At 43.8% G+C, this 17,368-nt stretch overlaps 1 protein-coding gene across 1 annotated transcript; it reads left to right on the top strand.

Moving 5' to 3' along the window:
- The first annotated feature begins 6,460 nt into the window (after positions 1 to 6,460).
- RASSF10 (Ras association (RalGDS/AF-6) domain family (N-terminal) member 10) lies at positions 6,461 to 9,118 on the top strand. Its single transcript, XM_011954265.1, has one exon. The coding sequence runs from the start codon at positions 6,607 to 6,609 to the stop codon at positions 8,125 to 8,127; it is 1,521 nt and encodes a 506-aa protein (XP_011809655.1). The 5' UTR covers positions 6,461 to 6,606; the 3' UTR covers positions 8,128 to 9,118.
- Positions 9,119 to 17,368: the final 8,250 nt, after the last annotated feature.

Genomic DNA, 17,368 nt, shown 5'->3' with positions numbered 1-17,368 from the left:
TTTTATGAATTTTAATATATGTTCTGTCTATGAATGCCTCCTCTATCCCCAGGTCATAAACATATTTTTTCCTATCATGAAGCCCATGTATTCTTCTGGCCAGGGCACAGCATGAATCTACGTACCTTCTATCAGGCTCAGGGCTGCTGCATGAGCAAGTCAACTGACATTCTGTCTGGGGAGCAACCATTTATACTTTAACTTTCAATTGGATTCAGCTGCAGGGTGGTCCTCAGGACTATGATTCTTAGGCAGCCTAAGGGGACTTGTTTAGGCTGTAGCATGAAGCTTTTGAGGGCCATCATCAAACAGAAACATTTAAACCACAAATCCAGAAAAGGCATGGAATGATTTTCTTTGGAGATAGCCAAAACCCAGATGGATTTATTATCTTAGGATATTCAGGGTAAGTCCACACTTGAGAAGGTTCAAATGATCTGCTACAACTTACTGGACCTTCCCACTGGCAGCACTGTGTGATGAAAATATAACTCAAGCTGCATAAGTATTTTAAGACTTCTAGTAGCCACATTAAAAAATAAGTAAAAAGAAATAGGTAAACTAATTTTAATGATTTAACCCAATATATCCAAAATAGTATCACTTCAACATGTAATCAAGATTACATATTCATATTTTACATTCCTTTTTTTGTATGAAGTCTTTGACATTTGCTGTGTATTTCTGCTCAAAGCCCATATCAATTCAGAGAGCCACATTTCAAGTATTCAACAGTCCCATTTGCCTAGTGGCTACTGTACTGGACAGAGCAGCCCTAAGGATTAAGACTGCAAAAGATCTATGATGTGCTGAAAGGCATCTTCTCTATTTATATGAAAGTGATTAAGCAACCACAGTCTGAATTTTTAAGTACATCCTTCACCCTCCCCCCATCCTTTGTTCTCCTAACACAAGTGTATTATAACTTCAATTGATCCCACCTACTGATGTAGACTAATCTTCTTAAAGCAGTTTTGTTTGGATTCTTTCCTGGAGAGGATGTTGCTGCCAAAGAAGACTTTTAGGAGGAGGTGAAGTTAAGCAGAAACTTGGAAGGTGGGCAGGAATTAGCCAGAGGTCAGAGGGAACTGTGTGATTGAGGATGTGGCTGCAGTGTACAGGCTGAGAGTCAAGTAAACCTCAGATCCTACAGACGTATAGGTCCTGCTGAGAACTTGAACTGGATTCTGAAGATAATGGAGTCATCAAACATATGCAGTAGAGAGTATGGGGGAGAGGCAGGATTTGAGGCAAGGAAACTAGTTTGAAGGAAAGTGCAAGATCCAGGTTAAAAATAAATGAGGGCCTAAGCTAAGGCAATGCATGCGTTCATTAACTAATTCACTCTACGAATACTTATTGTCTACTGTGTGAGAGTTGATATCTCAGGTACTGGAGGTTAAGTAGGAAAAAAAGCACGCAAAACCCTCTGCCCTCACAGAACTTCAACATCCTGTGGGGAAAGGAGGTAGATGGTGATGAACAAGGGTGATCCTCAAGTTTCAGGTCTTGCTTGGTGAATGATGGGACCATTTTCTGAAATAGACATTACAAGAGGCAGAACAGGCTTGGGGAGAAATGATTGGTTCAACTTTATCTATTTGGCAAAGGTTTGGATGTTTGGCGGATACTCAAGTGGAACTACCCAGCAAGCTGTTGGATATGCATATTTGGAGAATTCTAGAATAAATGTGGGAGCCATGGCATAACAATTGTATAAATTTCCTGGGAGTGAATGAGATAACCCTGGGAGGATATATGGAAGCAAGAGTCACAACTCAAATGATTACAGGACTCAGGTGAGTCATGAATGTATATGAATTGGGATATATGTTAAATAGAGTGTTGTTTTTGTGGCTAAACAGAAAGAGTATATTCTGTCCAAGGCAGCAAGATTTGGCTGGTAGGCCACCAGTTTGCAATTCCTTCACTTTTGGAACTTCTTTCTATGCCTCTTGTTTTACTTTTCAAATAAATATTTTTATGGTAGGCAGCTAGCTGTTCATGAAAACCCATTTCCTCTTCTGAGACACTCATTGCAGTTTCTAGCCTCCTTGCCATTACCAGTGGCCATGACTGGGTTCTAGTCAATGGGATATGAGCTCAATTTCCAGCCAATGCCTTGAAGAAGAGGGTGTGACCCTCCATACTTGCTCCTCTTCCTCTGGCTCTATGTACATGATGATGAAGTCTAGAGGATTTTGGAGTCACGAGATGGAAGGAACCAGGGTTTCTATATTTTTATCTGGAATAAGGCCACCTCCCAACCAGGCCATCTTCTTTTGACTATTATCTGAGTGAAAAATAAACCTTTGTTAGGTTTGAGCCACTATACACATTTGGCCTTGTTTGTTACTACAGCCTAGCCTAACTTAAGAAATCCATTGCTAAACCACACTAATCCTGGCTGTGACATCTCTAAGGTCAGGGACCATGTCTGTCCAGTTATTTCATGGATCCTCAACACATAGCCCAGGACACAGCATGCAGTAGGTACTTAATACAATTTCTTGACAATGCTAGCTGTGTTTTATCGAGCATGTTTTATGCGCCAGACACTGTGCTAGATCTTTTATATATTGTGCATTATTTCATTTCATGTAATGGCAACTCTATAAGGAAGGTTCCGCTATTATACTTTGTTCCTGGTGAGAAGACTGAGGGTTGGAAAGCTTATAGCTGGTATTTGAAATGAGGCAGGGTAACTCCAAACCACACACTCTGAAACACCGGTACATGACCACATGCATACTCATTTTAGCATTTTAAGTAATGTATCTTCTCCCACCAAGAATGCTCTCAACCCCTCCTCTGCATTTATTGAAGCCTGCCTTCTGCATCTTTCCTAGTACCCATACAATCATTCTATCCTTTAATCAGTCCGGCACAAATTTCATATATATCATTACTACAACAGGGATTCCATGTATTTGTCTGCTTCTAGAAAGAAGTTATCTTGAGGGTAGCACAATATCTTAGACATTATTCATCTGGGTGTTCCTTAAAACATAGGGGAAGATAGAGAACCTGCCATGTGCCAGGCACCCTAGGCACTGAGGACTAAACTGTAAATAGGACAATCTTTTTTCTTTTGAAAAGCTCTATTCTTATGGGAGTAAACAGACATAAAAAACACATCACAGCACAAGGTAATCTCCGCATTAATAGACGCAGAAGAAGAGTGGGGAACCAGTTCTTTCTGGAGGAGGAAAGAAAGGACTCCAAGAGCAGGTGACCTGTATCTGAGCTTCTGAAGAGTGAGTAGAAGTTCTCCAGTTGTTTAAGAGGAATCTTAATTGTGGGAAAAGCATGTACAAAAGTGTGGATACATTAAGATGCAGGAGTTCTTCTGGATGGATGAGGTGTTGGCTTGCTAAAATGTAGGATTCCTTCATTGATTCATTAATGTATTCGACAGCCACTGAGTAAACCTAGAATGTGGCAGGGATTGCACTAAGTGTAAAGGATTCAAAGTGAGCAAAACAGATATATGATCCCTACCCTTGTGGAGCTTAGAATCCAGCAGGGATGGCAGTTGACTACAAAGCTCAAGCAATCCTATGTGAGAGGAAAGGAAGAAGGGATAGCCCACATGTAAGTGAGAAGCTGGAGAAGTGGGCTGGTCCAGATTGCAAGAGACCTTTGACACCATTCTAGGGAGAAGGAAATCCTTCGTCAATCTATCACCACATCCTGCCTCTCCCACCTCCTTGATAGCTGTCAATTGTGTCCAGTCTTCTCACTCCCACTATTCTCAGCATAGGTCATCATCTCCTCCTCGAATGAATGTGATAGTCTTCTAAAAGGCTTTCTTGCCTCTCATCCCCCACCCCCACCCATTGTCCTCAATGCAAACAGACTGATCTTTAAAAAATCAAAATCTGTTCATGTTATGCCCTATGGTAGGCAGAATTCTAAGACAGCCCCATAATCTCTATCTCCCTGGGGGTGACTTTGGTGATTATATTACAGTACACAGCAAAAGGGGTTTTTCAGATATAGTTAAGGTTATTAATCAGTCAACCTTAAGATAGAGAAATTATCCAGGTGGGTTTGACTAATCAAGCATTTTAAAAGCAGAGAGTTTTCTCTAGCTAGTGGCAGAAGAGGATGGTAGATCGATTAGAAGCAAAGGAGGACTGGATGGATTTGACAAGTGGTTGCTGACTTTAAAGTTGCAGGGAGGGGGGTGGATATCCTATAGAAAGGATCTGAGAGAGTCCTGTAGGAGCTGAGAGTGACCCTGGAGGACAGCCAACAGGAGAATGGGGACCTCAGACCTACAACTGAGAAGAACCAGATCATGCAAACAACCTGAATGGATTTGGAAGTGGGTATTCCCCCAGAGCCTTCAGACAGGAACTTGAACCAGCCTATACCCTGCCTTTTGCCTGGGACATCCTGAGCAAAGTATGCAGCAGCCATGCCAACTTGGACTTGTGATCTACAGAACAGTGAAGTAATAGATGGGTGGTGTTTTAAGTCACTAAGTTTGTGATAATTTGTTACACAGCAATAGAAAACTAATATACCTCCCAGCTTTCCAACCCCCCAATAAAACTATTGGGAATTTACCAGGCCCAGGCAGTTAATCCTTACACCAGTTCTATTAGGGAGGTATTCTTTTTTATTATCAACATTTTACAGATAAGGAAACTGAAGCTCAGAGAGATTAATACTTTTCCTAAGGTTATAGAGCTAGTAAGTGCTGCTGAGATTTTTACTTGGCTGTTCTGACTCCAGATTTGCACCCTATGGGTTCTCACTGTCTTTAAGGTAAATCCAAATATATAAGCATGGAATTAAAGGCCCTTCCTGATCCTGTTCCTGTTCAATCATTCAACCTCAATTTTAGACACTCCTCTCAAATTCCTGACAGCCCCAGTAACTAACATGCTCTTGATTCCTGACTGCACTACAATCCCTTCTAGAATACTGCTTGTCCCTCCCCTCCATCTACTGTCCTTTTGGCAGACTCTAATGGTCCTTTGGGTCTTGCTTAAGACACCTCCTCTGGGGGGAAGCCTTCCTTGCCCCTCCAAGATGGGTTGGATGCCACTCCATGTTCCCCCAAAACCTCTTGCTCTCCCTTATCAGAGGACACAAGACATTGTGTTGGGAATGTTTATTTGGCTGTGCTCTCCCACTAAATTGTGAACTCCTTGCAAACCAGAACTGGCGATTCGTTCATTGTCAAAGCCCTAGTGATAGGACCTGGAGCACAGTAGGTACTCAATAAATATTTGCTGAGTGAATCACTGAATGAACAAAAGTGCTTTAGCCAAGAGGCAATGGGGAGCCATCCAAGGTCTTGAAGAAAGGGAGTGAGCTTATTATTAGACCTGTGCTCACAAGGACAAGCTAAGGGCAAGCCTTGCACGCAATGGACTATCCTCATCAGCAGTTAAGGATGAAACAAGTTCACTTGCATTGTGGCCTTGGGTTTCTTGCGCTGTAAACCTTGGCTGTTATCTCTTCTGGACCACGTCTGAATATTAGAAAATGCCAGAAGCCTTCACGGTTTCCCCTTATGGAGGTTGAAGGCATAAAAATAGCTTGTGACTTGGGTCTGGGCCCTGAACTCCCACTAGAATGAGGAGTCCCTCTCCCAAGAAGGCTGTGGGAAGCTAAGGTGAAGATGACGTGGAGACCCACTTACGTGACACTACAGGAAACCGGCAACCGCCTCTGAACGTCTGTCCCCCTCCAGCCCAGATCGTTCCATGCCTGCACTTGCTCCCGGAGCACATTGCTGAATCTTGTTCTCCTTAGATATGCAAATACTGCTTCCTGTCAAGGAAGACTGGGAGGCCTTCCGCGTTAGAGGCAGCTCTTACAGCGCTAGCTCGACGTGGAATGCGATTAGAGCGTCTCCACTGGAGACCGCTGAGTGCCTCGGTTTCCCTGTCTGTGCAAAGTGCACTCCCCAGGCACCGCTGCCTTGAGGGACCAGGAAATGCGTCTGGAAGCGCCAGGAAAGATGAGAAGATAAAAGTCAAGATGCGTCCAGCTAGCTATAGACACAAGGAGAAGAGCCAGTAGGCCAAGGGAGACGCACAGCTGATCCGTGCCGAGGCGCGGGCTCCACTCCCTGAAGTAGAGGGCCCCTTGAATCTTCCCTTGCGTAGGCGCGCGGCAGAACAGCGATTTGGCGAAAAAGGCCGAGACTCAGGATGCCCGCAACGCGAGCGAGGGGGACGGGGCGCACGCTGCACCGCAAGGCTGCAAGGGGCGGGCCTGGGCCCTGAGCCTCCTGTACTTCCAGCCACAGCTCTGGGCGCTGGGGGCGGGAAGGGGTGGAGCCACGTGGGGAGGAGCAAAACCCGGAGGTCCCGGGCACCTTGGGTAGAGCCAGAGCGGCGGGAGCGGGTCCCGGGCGCGTTGCCCCGGGAGCGCCCGTTGTCCGGGCAGAGCGCAGCCACAACCGCGACCACAGCCACAGTCGCTTTCCAGCCTGCCTTCGGTGCGCAGCGGGGAAGCAGGGCTAGTGCAGCCGCAGGAGGGGCACTGGCTCCTCTCCCATCCCAGAGCTACTGGGCTGCCCTTCCTGTCCTTTCTGCCCCAGCAGAGCCCGGCCGGACCTGCCACCTGCGCCCTGGTTGCGCCATGGATCCTTCGGAAAAGAAGATATCGGTATGGATATGCCAGGAAGAGAAGCTGGTGTCTGGTCTCTCCCGCCGCACCACTTGCTCGGACGTTGTGCGGGTGCTTTTGGAGGACGGCTGCCGGCGGCGACGGAGACAGCGGCGGAGCCGGCGGCGGGGTTCGGCCGGCGACCCGCCTGGCCCGGGAGAGCTTCCCGAACCTCCGGACAAGGACGACGAGGACGACGACGAGGCGCTGCCGCAGGGCATGCTGTGTGGGCCCCCGCAGTGCTATTGCATCGTGGAGAAGTGGCGCGGCTTTGAGCGCATCCTCCCTAACAAGACTCGCATCTTGCGCCTCTGGGCTGCCTGGGGCGAAGAGCAAGAGAATGTGCGCTTCGTGCTAGTGCGCAGCGAAGCATCGCTGCCTAACGCCGGCCCCCGCAGCGCCGAGGCGCGCGTAGTGCTCAGCCGAGAGCGCCCCTGTCCGGCCCGCGGGGCCCCCGCGCGGCCCAGCCTGGCCATGACCCAGGAGAAACAGCGGCGAGTGGTTCGCAAGGCCTTTCGCAAACTGGCCAAGCTCAACCGGCGGCGTCAGCAGCAGCCACCGTCGTCCTGTTCGTCCACTTCGTCGTCCACTGCCTCGTCCTGCTCTTCGTCGCCGCGGGCCCACGAGAGCGCGTCGGTGGAGCGCATGGAGACGCTGGTGCATCTGGTGCTCTCCCAGGACCACACCATTCGCCAGCAGGTGCAGCGGCTCCACGAGCTGGACCGCGAGATCGACCGCTACGAAGCCAAGGTGCACCTGGACCGCATGCGGCGTCACGGGGTCAACTACGTGCAGGACACTTACTTGGTTGGGGCAGGCATCGAGCTCGACGGGTCCAGCCCGAGAGAGGAGCCAGAAGAGGTGGCGGCGGAGGCAGAGGCGGCGTCGGCTCCCCCTCTAGACGGCGAGGCGCAGGCGGTGGCGCTGGAGGAGCTGGCCCGGCGCTGCGACGACTTGCTGCGGCTTCAGGAGCAACGGGTTCAGCAGGAGGAGTTGCTGGAGCGCCTTTCAGCCGAGATTCAGGAGGAACTCAACCAGAGGTGGATGCGGCGGCGCCAGGAGGAGCTGGCGGCGCGGGAGGAGCCCCCGGAGCCCGATGGCGGCCCCGAAGGCGAGCTGCTGCTGGAGCAGGAACGGGTCAGGACGCAGCTCAGTACCAGCCTTTACATCGGGCTCCGGCTCAACACGGACCTGGAGGCCGTCAAGTCGGACTTGGATTACAGCCAGCAGCAATGGGACAACAAGGAGCGCGAGCTACAGGGCCTTCTGCAAACTTTGCACACTTTGGAGCTGACAGTGGCACCGGATGGGGCTCCTGGCTCCGGCGGTCCCTCGCGGGAACCTGGACCTCAAGCCTGCGCCGACATGTGGGTGGACCAGGCCCGTGGACTGGCCAAGAGTGGTCCTGGCAACGACGAAGACTCGGATACGGGGCTGAGCTCTATGCATAGCCAAGACTCGGACTCCGTGCCCATGTGCGAATCCCTTGTCTAGGGGTAGCGGGGTGGAGGGGGAAACAGGGATCTCTTTTTTATTGCAGAATGCAGTGGGCCGGCCGGCTCGGGGACTTGAAACCAGGCTGTTGGGCCAGGGGAGGGCTTAGGACGCCTGCCCAGCCTCGCGCTCATCTGGCTCCGGGGTGAGTGCGGAGGAGGGTGAAGGACGAAGAAGTAGGGTCCCCAGTACAAGTTCTTTAAAGAGAGGGAAGGAGGGAGGAGGCGAGAACCCCCTATATTGAAAAACAAATACCCCAAGGAAATTGACGTGGTCCGAGCCCATTTTCAAAGTAAGAAAGTATTATGGAGATTTCACTACTCTTCTGTATGGGAAGGACTGGCGGCAGCTAGAACTTTAGTTTGTGGTATGAAGTGCTTTTAAAAGAAACACTTGGATGAACAGGAAATTCCTTGAATGTTAATTGTGGCTGTAAACGTGTTAAAACTAGCCAAAGAGGACACACTGGTGTCGGTCTCAGCCTTTCTTACATCTTTGATAAAACCCACAGGCCCCAAAATCCTGGCTGTTTACATTTCTGCAGATTTGGGACTTACCCATCTGCTAAATCATTTGTCTTTTATTTTCTTTCAAAGGCTAAACTGTCTCGAAGTCTAACTCTGTATTTCCTCCTAGTAAACACAGTAGATGTTGAAAGGGAATTCTTTTCCCAAAATAACCTTTTATTATTACAAAAGCCAAACATAATCATTTGAGATATAAAATCCTGGCAAACGTAATCCTGGTTAAAATTTAATCTGGGCCCTTTGGGGTCTGTCCCTGCAAAGGCAGGTGTGTTGTCCTTTAATTCATATTGCCACTTCATTGACTCAATCACTGTTATTTCAGAAAAAAAATAAAAAGAAGTGGCAGAATTCAAGTTACGCACAACCAAACTTGCTGTTTAACAAGCACTCTTTGAAAGCAAAGGTGTGTTAGTGTTCAGCTTTTAAATTGAGCTATGTGATTAAAACCAACCATGACCTCAACGGATTTTACCCAAACTTGTCTAACTTCAGTATCTTTTGTCAGAGATTAATTAGTTGCTTGTTCAAACTCAGATAGAGTAAATATCAGGGTTTCCTAGATAAGGCCAGAAAAGAAAAAATAAAACAAAACAATCTCATAGTACTCCTTGGGTGAACAATTTGATTAACGGTGGCACATAGCCATGGAAAAAAAGATAAAAAATGAGTTAAGAACTTGAATTACTCTTTTCTGGCACACGCCTATGCACATGCCAGGAGATGCAAGTGCAACACTATCTCAGTAGCTGGCAACAGAAGTGGTGGGGACTCCCTGTAATTGTCCAGTTATTTCAATTAAAACTTATCAGTTGTAGCTAGTTGTTGGCCCTGCGGAAGGAGCCTGCTGGTTGATTTCCCTCTGCAGCTCAGTACTTCTGAGGAATGTGGGATCTAATCTGTCCTTAGGAGGTATTAACAATGGGGCATGTGTGTGGTACCAGCATGGTGCAGAAGCCTCTTATCAACCTACTCTTGAGGGGCTGGCTCCAGTTTCAACACTACATGTGAAGATAACTTAAGAGGCCTTTGCTTTATACAGAAGTTCCTTCCCTTGCAGAGATTCTCTATCTGCTTGTTGCCAATGGGAACCTGCCCTTCTGACCTCCTCAAACCACTGTTTGAGGTCAAACCTCCTCAAACCCCCACCCGCCCCTCACTGCCACCACCGCTGCCCTGGTATTAAAACATGTGTGCCTGTTCACAGATTTTCAAGTAAAAATGAGAATTTAAAGGCCATTTTCTTAATTGATGTTTTCAAAAGACATTAGCTGGCATAGCTATGGTTTTTTAGTTTCATCGGATGCAGGAAATGTCTATGCATTTGGTCTTGAACGTGATTAAAATGAGGAAGGGACTGAAAGAAACCCATCATCCCCAGACAATCATTTGATCCCATAAACACAAAACCTAATGATAGCTTTCGTTTTGAGGCAGAGGTAAAATCCTCATTAGAGTGTGACAAAATGCTACTTGTCTGAATGGTTTATGCTGACAATGGGCTGACCTGGTGGTTTTAAAATTATTGTGCTGTTTTTTCCCCCTCAGGGTGGTAGGGGAGGTGATTCTTGGACGTTTATTAACTCAAAAAGAACACAGAAGTTGGCAGAACAGGACTGCCTGGCAGAAAGGGGCTGTTTTCCTTTTCACTATTATTATTTTAAACTTTGATGGGCTGCTGACGTCAGCAAATATGCTTGCCGCCTGTAAAGCAAATAAGCCACATCACAAGGAGAAGGCCTGTGGGATTTTCTGGTGCCCTAATTCTAGAACCTTCCCTGTCCTGACCATTTGAAGGTGCTTCTTTAGTCAGCTGTTCAGACAGCTGTGAGGCTTTATTGATAACAAATGGCAGCCTAGTTGGCCCATTTTTTTTCTTTTATCCAAATCAATTATATTCCTGAAAGGCTCTCTTGGTGAGTAGAAGAAAGGAGTGTGTAGAACATGCTGGCGTGGGGGAGCGAGGAGGAAGGAGACAATAGTTCTTTTTACTAAGAGCTTTTGTAAGCCTGAGAAAGGTGAAATACAGTTATAAAAAGCACCAAAACAGTGCCTGTGCATAGGAAGTGCTTAATAAATGCTAAATACTTTAAATTTTCATTCACATTTGTGGTCACCATGGCTCTAAGAATGAGAATAAATGCATGACAGGGGATGTACCAATGTCAGGATTTCAGGGCCCCTGGGAAAATTAACTCAGCTCCTATTCTCCAGTCCTAATGGACATTCTGGGCAGAAACCAGCAAACTTAAGAAGGGTATGAAATGTAGGTCCCTTACCAGCCAGCCCCACCCTTTTTTTTTTTTTTTTTGGAATTGAGATAATTTATTGTATTTTTGATCTGAGTTATCCCAGTCTCAGCCATCTCTCAAACCAAAAGATTCCATATGGCATCTCTATGTTTGTTATAAACTGTACTTCCAAAATTGTGTTCTGTGAGAAAATGTCAAGTTGTGTGTGTGTGTGTTTTTTTGTCACCCTTTTTTTTTTTTTTTTGGAATTGAGATAATTTATTGTATTTTTGATCTGAGTTATCCCAGTCTCAGCCATCTCTCAAACCAAAAGATTCCATATGGCATCTCTATGTTTGTTTATTTCCTTATAAAGTGTGTTTATTTTTTGCTGATTAGAAAAGTGTGTACACTATAGTTCTTATGATGAACCTGAAAATAACATAAATAAAAGGTAAGAAAAGTCACTCTAAATCTCTGTACCAAAAACCTATCACTACCAAGATTAGTATATTTACTTCTAAACCTTTTGAATTGTGCAGATTTCATATTTGCTTCTGTATTTAAAAATATATAATTTTGATAAGATTGTATATACATGTTTATACTCAGGTTTTGACAGACTCCCTATAAACAGATCCACCCAAACTGGTGGATATACCATAGTTTACAGAACTGGGCATGTTACCAGTTTGTTTCTCATACATTTTTTTATTGTTATAAAATAACACCATAATAAATTTCTTTGTGCATGTATCTGTTTACCTAATTTTCCCACCCTCCCCACAATAAGATAGGTTTCCGGAAAGAGAATTCCCAGGTCAGAGTACACACATTTAGAGGCTTGATACTTACTGCCAAATTGCTTTTCAAAAGATTTGTTCTAATTATAATCAGCTATGCATGAGCGCGCCTGTTTCACTACCGCTTAACTTTCATTAGGTATTATATTTTGTTAGGAAAATATTTTAATCAAAATTTACTAATTAATTCTTTGCTGCCTCAGGAAGCCAAAGCTGACAATCACTGACTTAAAATGTTCTTACAACAGCAAGGGTGGGCCGGTGGATCAGAAGTGTTAGGGTGTGGTGTTTTCTCTCCTTCCCATTTTTTTTCCTTCCCTGAGTACTTGCTTAAGGTAATATTAATAGAATTTTATCTCATATCAGAATTGGTCAATGATCTGAGAACAGAAGGGACAGAAACTCTATATAAGCAGGACTAAGGAGATAACAAATTGAATCAGAGTTATGAAAAGAAAATATTCGTTATCTTTTTCATCTTGAGTCTAGCGGAAAAGGCTATTCTTAGAAAGTGATGCCATAAAACATATTTGATTTTGTGCTTCTCAATACCAACCTCTGTCAAAAATTACATCAAAATAAACACATAAACCAAGTTGTTTATAAGTAATCTGTAATTAAGTTTAGATTTTTCTAGGAATTTCTTTCTACATATGATACACACTTGAGGTTGTTCTTAATATCTTGAAAAGAGAAGATTTGATTATGACAATCTGTGAAATTTCCATTGTGATAATGGGAAGACAGCTGTGTGCTAATCACACTCATATCTGGAAGGTGGTATCAACCATGGCGGTGCTGGTGGGAGCTGTCCCCAGCACTTTTAGCAGGCCTTGCTTCTGTTTGAGCCTCTGGGTTCATAAGAATGAGGGAGGAGTTGAAGGAGGGAGTGCCAGGCTTTCCAAGGATCTTTGTGTGTGGCATTAGGTATGCACACCTGGCTCAGTGCATCTTTGGCCACATTGACCCCATTGTGCTCATGGAGACCTTGCATGGGTTGCTTTGAAGGCCTGCTGCCCCCGCAACCTCTCCCCTTCCCATCCATTCCCATGCAAATCTTTCCTGTTTCAGACACTTCTAGGATTTCCCATAGCTTTTGAGATAAAATCCACATTTCTTAGCAGGATTGAGAAGGTGTTGGTTTTCCAACTCAAGATCCCTCCTTTAGGTCCACCCTCCCCCACTTAAGACCACGGAATTGAGTCGATTCTATTTCTTCATTCGAGTCACACTATCATCCTCCTTTTTATGCATGTGCCCTTTTCTATATTCACTTTACTTCATGTTCTCCTTCCTCTCCAATCCCACTCCCATTTCCCTCGTTGCTCTTATGATAGGCACCTATTCCAGTGCATTAATCTACAACCTTCCAAACCATCTTATATATTCAAGGCTGCCATGTGGCACACTGTGCACTAGTCACACTCATACCTGGAGTGTAAGTAGCACACAGTGTGCCACATGGCAGCTCCCATTCCCACTCCCTTTTCCCTCCTTGCTCTCATGATAGGCACCTATTCTGACATCAATCTACAACCTTCAGTATTCAAGCCTGCCATATTGCATGCCCTCAGGGGACACCTTTCATGTTGTATTCTGGCATCTTTCCCCAGAGGGCACCATTTGCATGGAAAACTGTGTGAATTGTAACCCTGAGGCTGAGCAATGTGCCTGCACAGTTCATATGCTTGTGTATGTATATGTATCCTTGACAGTAGACTGAAACTGTCTGTATGCTTGTGTTTAATATATATGACTTTATTGAGCTATAAAACTTATTACATTTCTTTCTTTTTCACATGACACTAAGTTTGTGCAAGCATTCTGCATTGGTATATGCAAATTTAGACCTTTTTTTTTTCACCTGCATGGTATTCTGTCACTTTCTATCGTTCCTTAGTGAGCAATATCTAGGTCGTCACCAATTCCTTGCTATCTCAAACAAGGTATCGATGAACACAGATAGAAATCAGTGGACATATGTGAGTGCCGAACTGCAAGATTGCTCTGCCAAATTGCCATTACAGGTTAGGCCCTTACTAGGAGTGAAGATTTCCATATTCCCCACAAGCACTTGATATTGACCAACCTTCTACTATTTGCAAATCTGCTTTAATTTGCATTTCTTTAAAATCTAGTAAAGGTGAGCTTCATTTGCTTATCTTTTAGGTCCCTTTTTGTTAATTGCCTAAATTGTTATTGACCATTTTTCCTTTGAGTTTCACTTTTCTGGCAGATTTTCAGAAGTTCCTTAAATATTCTGAACATTACTTTCTTTTAATCTTAGAGCAAGTATAAGTATCTTCTATCTGCCCTCCATCTTTAACTGTGTCCCTGGTATCTGTTGTTGAAAATGTCTTTACTTTTAATGTAGTCAAGTTTAGCATCCATCTCCATCTCCCCTGTGACTTGTGGTTTGAGGTTCTTCTTTAAGTAATGTAGTCACAAAAATATGGTTCTATATATTTTCTTCTACTAGCTTCATCCTCTCTCTCTCTCTTTCTCTCTCTCTCTTTCTCTGTCTCTTTGGTTCTTTCTTCCTCTATCCCTCCTTTCTTCCTTCTCCCTCATTTCTTCTTCACAGATGAAGTGAAATACTTCTGTGGAAATAGTCTTTATCTCATCAAGTTTTACCCTAAAGAATAGTTTAAATCCTGATTATCCTGAAACGTAGACTACATTTTTGTATTTTTGGTAAAGATAGAGTTTTGCCACGTTGGCCAGGCTGGTCTCGAACTCCTGGTCTCAAGGGATCTGCCTGCTTTGGCCTCTTACAGTGCTGGGATTATAGGCAAGAGCCACTGTGCCCAGCCTAACTTTCTTTTTTTTTTTTTTAGACGGAGTCTCGCTCTGTCACCCAGGCTGGAGTGCAGTGGCACGATCTCTGCTCACTGCAAGTTCCACCTCCCAGGTTCATGCCATTCTCCTGCCTCAGCCTCCCGAGTAGCTGGGACTGCAGGTGCCCGCCACCATGCCTGGCTAATTTTTTTTTCTATTTTAGTGAGAAGGGGTTTCACAGTGTTAGCCAGGATGGTCTCGATCTCCTGACATCATGATCCGCCTGCCTCGGCCTCCCAGAGTGCTGGGATACAGGCATGAGCCACCATGCCCAGCCCCAGCCTAAGTTTCTTACCTTATATTTTTATTTACCAGTGTTCAAAATAATGAGGTTGTCCACTAGCATTCTCCAAAGGTAACTAATAGTTTTTCATGTTTGTTCATCTCTTTAAGGATAATTATAAAATTTTAAATTTAAAGTATTTCATTTGTTTCAAACCACTGTGGTTATTAATATTACTGTTGCTCCATTTATCTATGTAACAAACTTGTACATCCTGCACAGGTTCCCTGGAACTTAAAATAAAAGTCAAAAACAAACAAAAAAAATGCTGATGCTCAAATTGTCCCCTCTTTAGCTAGTGGGAGCCTTTTCAGGTCAGCTTCTGAATTCTTTTCACACAGTTTTCATAGTCTTTGATAGTGTTCTTTGCTCTCTGGTAGGTCAAACTATTTCCAGCTCCTACTGTTCATTTTCTGTGCCAGTCCTGAAATCAACCATCATTACAAGGAGTCCTGATTCCTTTTAGTGGGAAATGATATTTAGAAGCCACAATCTGGATGCTAGGGGTGCTCATTGCCACTAGGTTAGTGATTGCTTTTAGGACTTTTCAGTGTCAACGTGTAGAAAATATGGTTTTGTTTTCTTATTATTCTTTTGCTTGTTTGGCTTTTGTTTTGTTTTCTATTATTTTTAAAATTGTGATGTAATATATACAACATAAAATTAATCATTTTAACAATTTTTAGGGCTGGGCATGGTGGCTCACACCTTCCCAGCACTTTGGGAAGCCAAGGAGGGCAGGTTGCTTGAGCCTGGGAGTTCAAGACCAGCCTAGGCAACATAGCAAAACCCTGTCTCTACTAAAAATACAAAAAATTAGCTGGGTGTGGTTGCACATGCCTGTAGTCACAGCTACTTGGGAGGCTTAGGTGGGAGGATCACTTGAGCCCAGGAGGCAGAGGTTGCAGTAACCTGAGATCATGCCACTATACTCCAGCCCAGACAACAGAGTGAGACCTTGTCTTAAATTTTTTTTTTTTTTAATTTACAGTTCATTGGCATTAAGTACATTCACAGTGCTTTGCAATCATCACCACTATCCGTTTCCAGAAATTTTTCATAATCTCAAATAGAAACTCCATATCCATTAAACAATAACTTCTTTCCTTCTTCCAGCCCCTGGTGACCTGTAGTATCTTTGTGAAGAATGCCTATTTCAGCCATTTCACCTTTTAGAATTGGGTTTTTGAGGGGGATGGGAATTGTTGAGTTGGATTTATTTATTTATTTTGGATATTAATTACTTATCAGATATGTCATTTGCAAATATTTTCCCCCATTCCATTGTTTGCCATTACTGAGTGTCTCTATTAGTCTGTTTTCATGCTGCTGATAAAGGAATACCCTAAAACTGGGGAATTTATAAAGGAAAGTTTAATTGACTTACAGTTCCACATGGCTGGGGAGCCCTCACAATCATGGCAAAAGAGCAAGGGATGTCTTATGTGACAGCAGGCAAGAAGAGAGGTTGTGCAGGGGAACTCCTCTATATAAAACCACCAAATCACATGAGACTTTTACTCACTATAATGAGAACAGCATGAGAAAGACCCACCCCTATGATTCAATTACTTCCCACTAGGTTCCTCCCCTAACATGTTGGAATTGTGGGAGCTACAATTCAAGATGGGATTTGGGTGGGGACACAACCAAACCATACCAGGGTCTTTGATGCACAAACAGTTTTAAAATTTTGATGAAGTCCAACTTATCTATATTCCCTTTGTTGTCTGTGCTTTTGGTGTCGTATCCAAGAAATCCTTACCAAATCCAACATCATAAAACATTCTCCCTGGGTTTTCTTCCAAGCATTTTGTGGTTTTAGCCCTTTTGTGTTTAGGTCTTTGATCCATTTTTAGTTAATTTTTATAGATGGTATAAGGTAAGATTCCAACTTTATTCTTTTGCATATGGATATTTAGTTTTCCCAGAACCATTTGTTGAAATTATTATCCTTTCCCTATTAAATGGTCTTAGCACACTTGTCAAAAATTAATTGACCACACATGCAAAGGTTTATTTCTGAGTTCTCCGTTCTGTTCCATTTGTCTATACATCTTCCCTTAGTCTAGTTCCACACTGGTTTAATTGCTGTAGATTTGTAGTAAAATTTGAAATCAGGAAATCTGAGCTTTCTGTATTTTATTCTTCTTTTAAAAAAATCATTTTGGCTATTTTTTGGAAGTACCATATGACTTTTAGGATGAATTTTTCTGTTTCTGAAAAAAAAAAAAAATGCCAGTGGAATTTTGATAGGGATTGCAGTGAGTCTTTAGATACCTTTGGATTGTATTGTCATATTAAGAACATTGTCTTCTAATGAATATGAGATGTATTTCCATTTATTTATGTCTTCTTTAATTGCTTTCAGCAATGTTTTATAGTTTTCAGTGTCCAAGTCTTTTGCCTCATTGTTAGAATTATCCCTAAGTATTTTATTTTATTCGTTTTGATGTTATATTAAATGGAATTTTGAAAACTTCCTTTTTAGACTGTTCATTGTTGATGTATAGAAATGCAACTGATTTTCTTTGCATTGATTTTGCATCCTGCAACCTTGCT

Source organism: Colobus angolensis, unplaced genomic scaffold, assembly GCF_000951035.1.
Source record: "Colobus angolensis palliatus isolate OR3802 unplaced genomic scaffold, Cang.pa_1.0 Scaffold380, whole genome shotgun sequence".
Taxonomy (NCBI): Eukaryota; Metazoa; Chordata; class Mammalia; order Primates; family Cercopithecidae; genus Colobus; species Colobus angolensis.
Note: the sequence above shows the minus strand (reverse complement) of the source record. Positions and strands in the feature narration are given on the sequence as shown.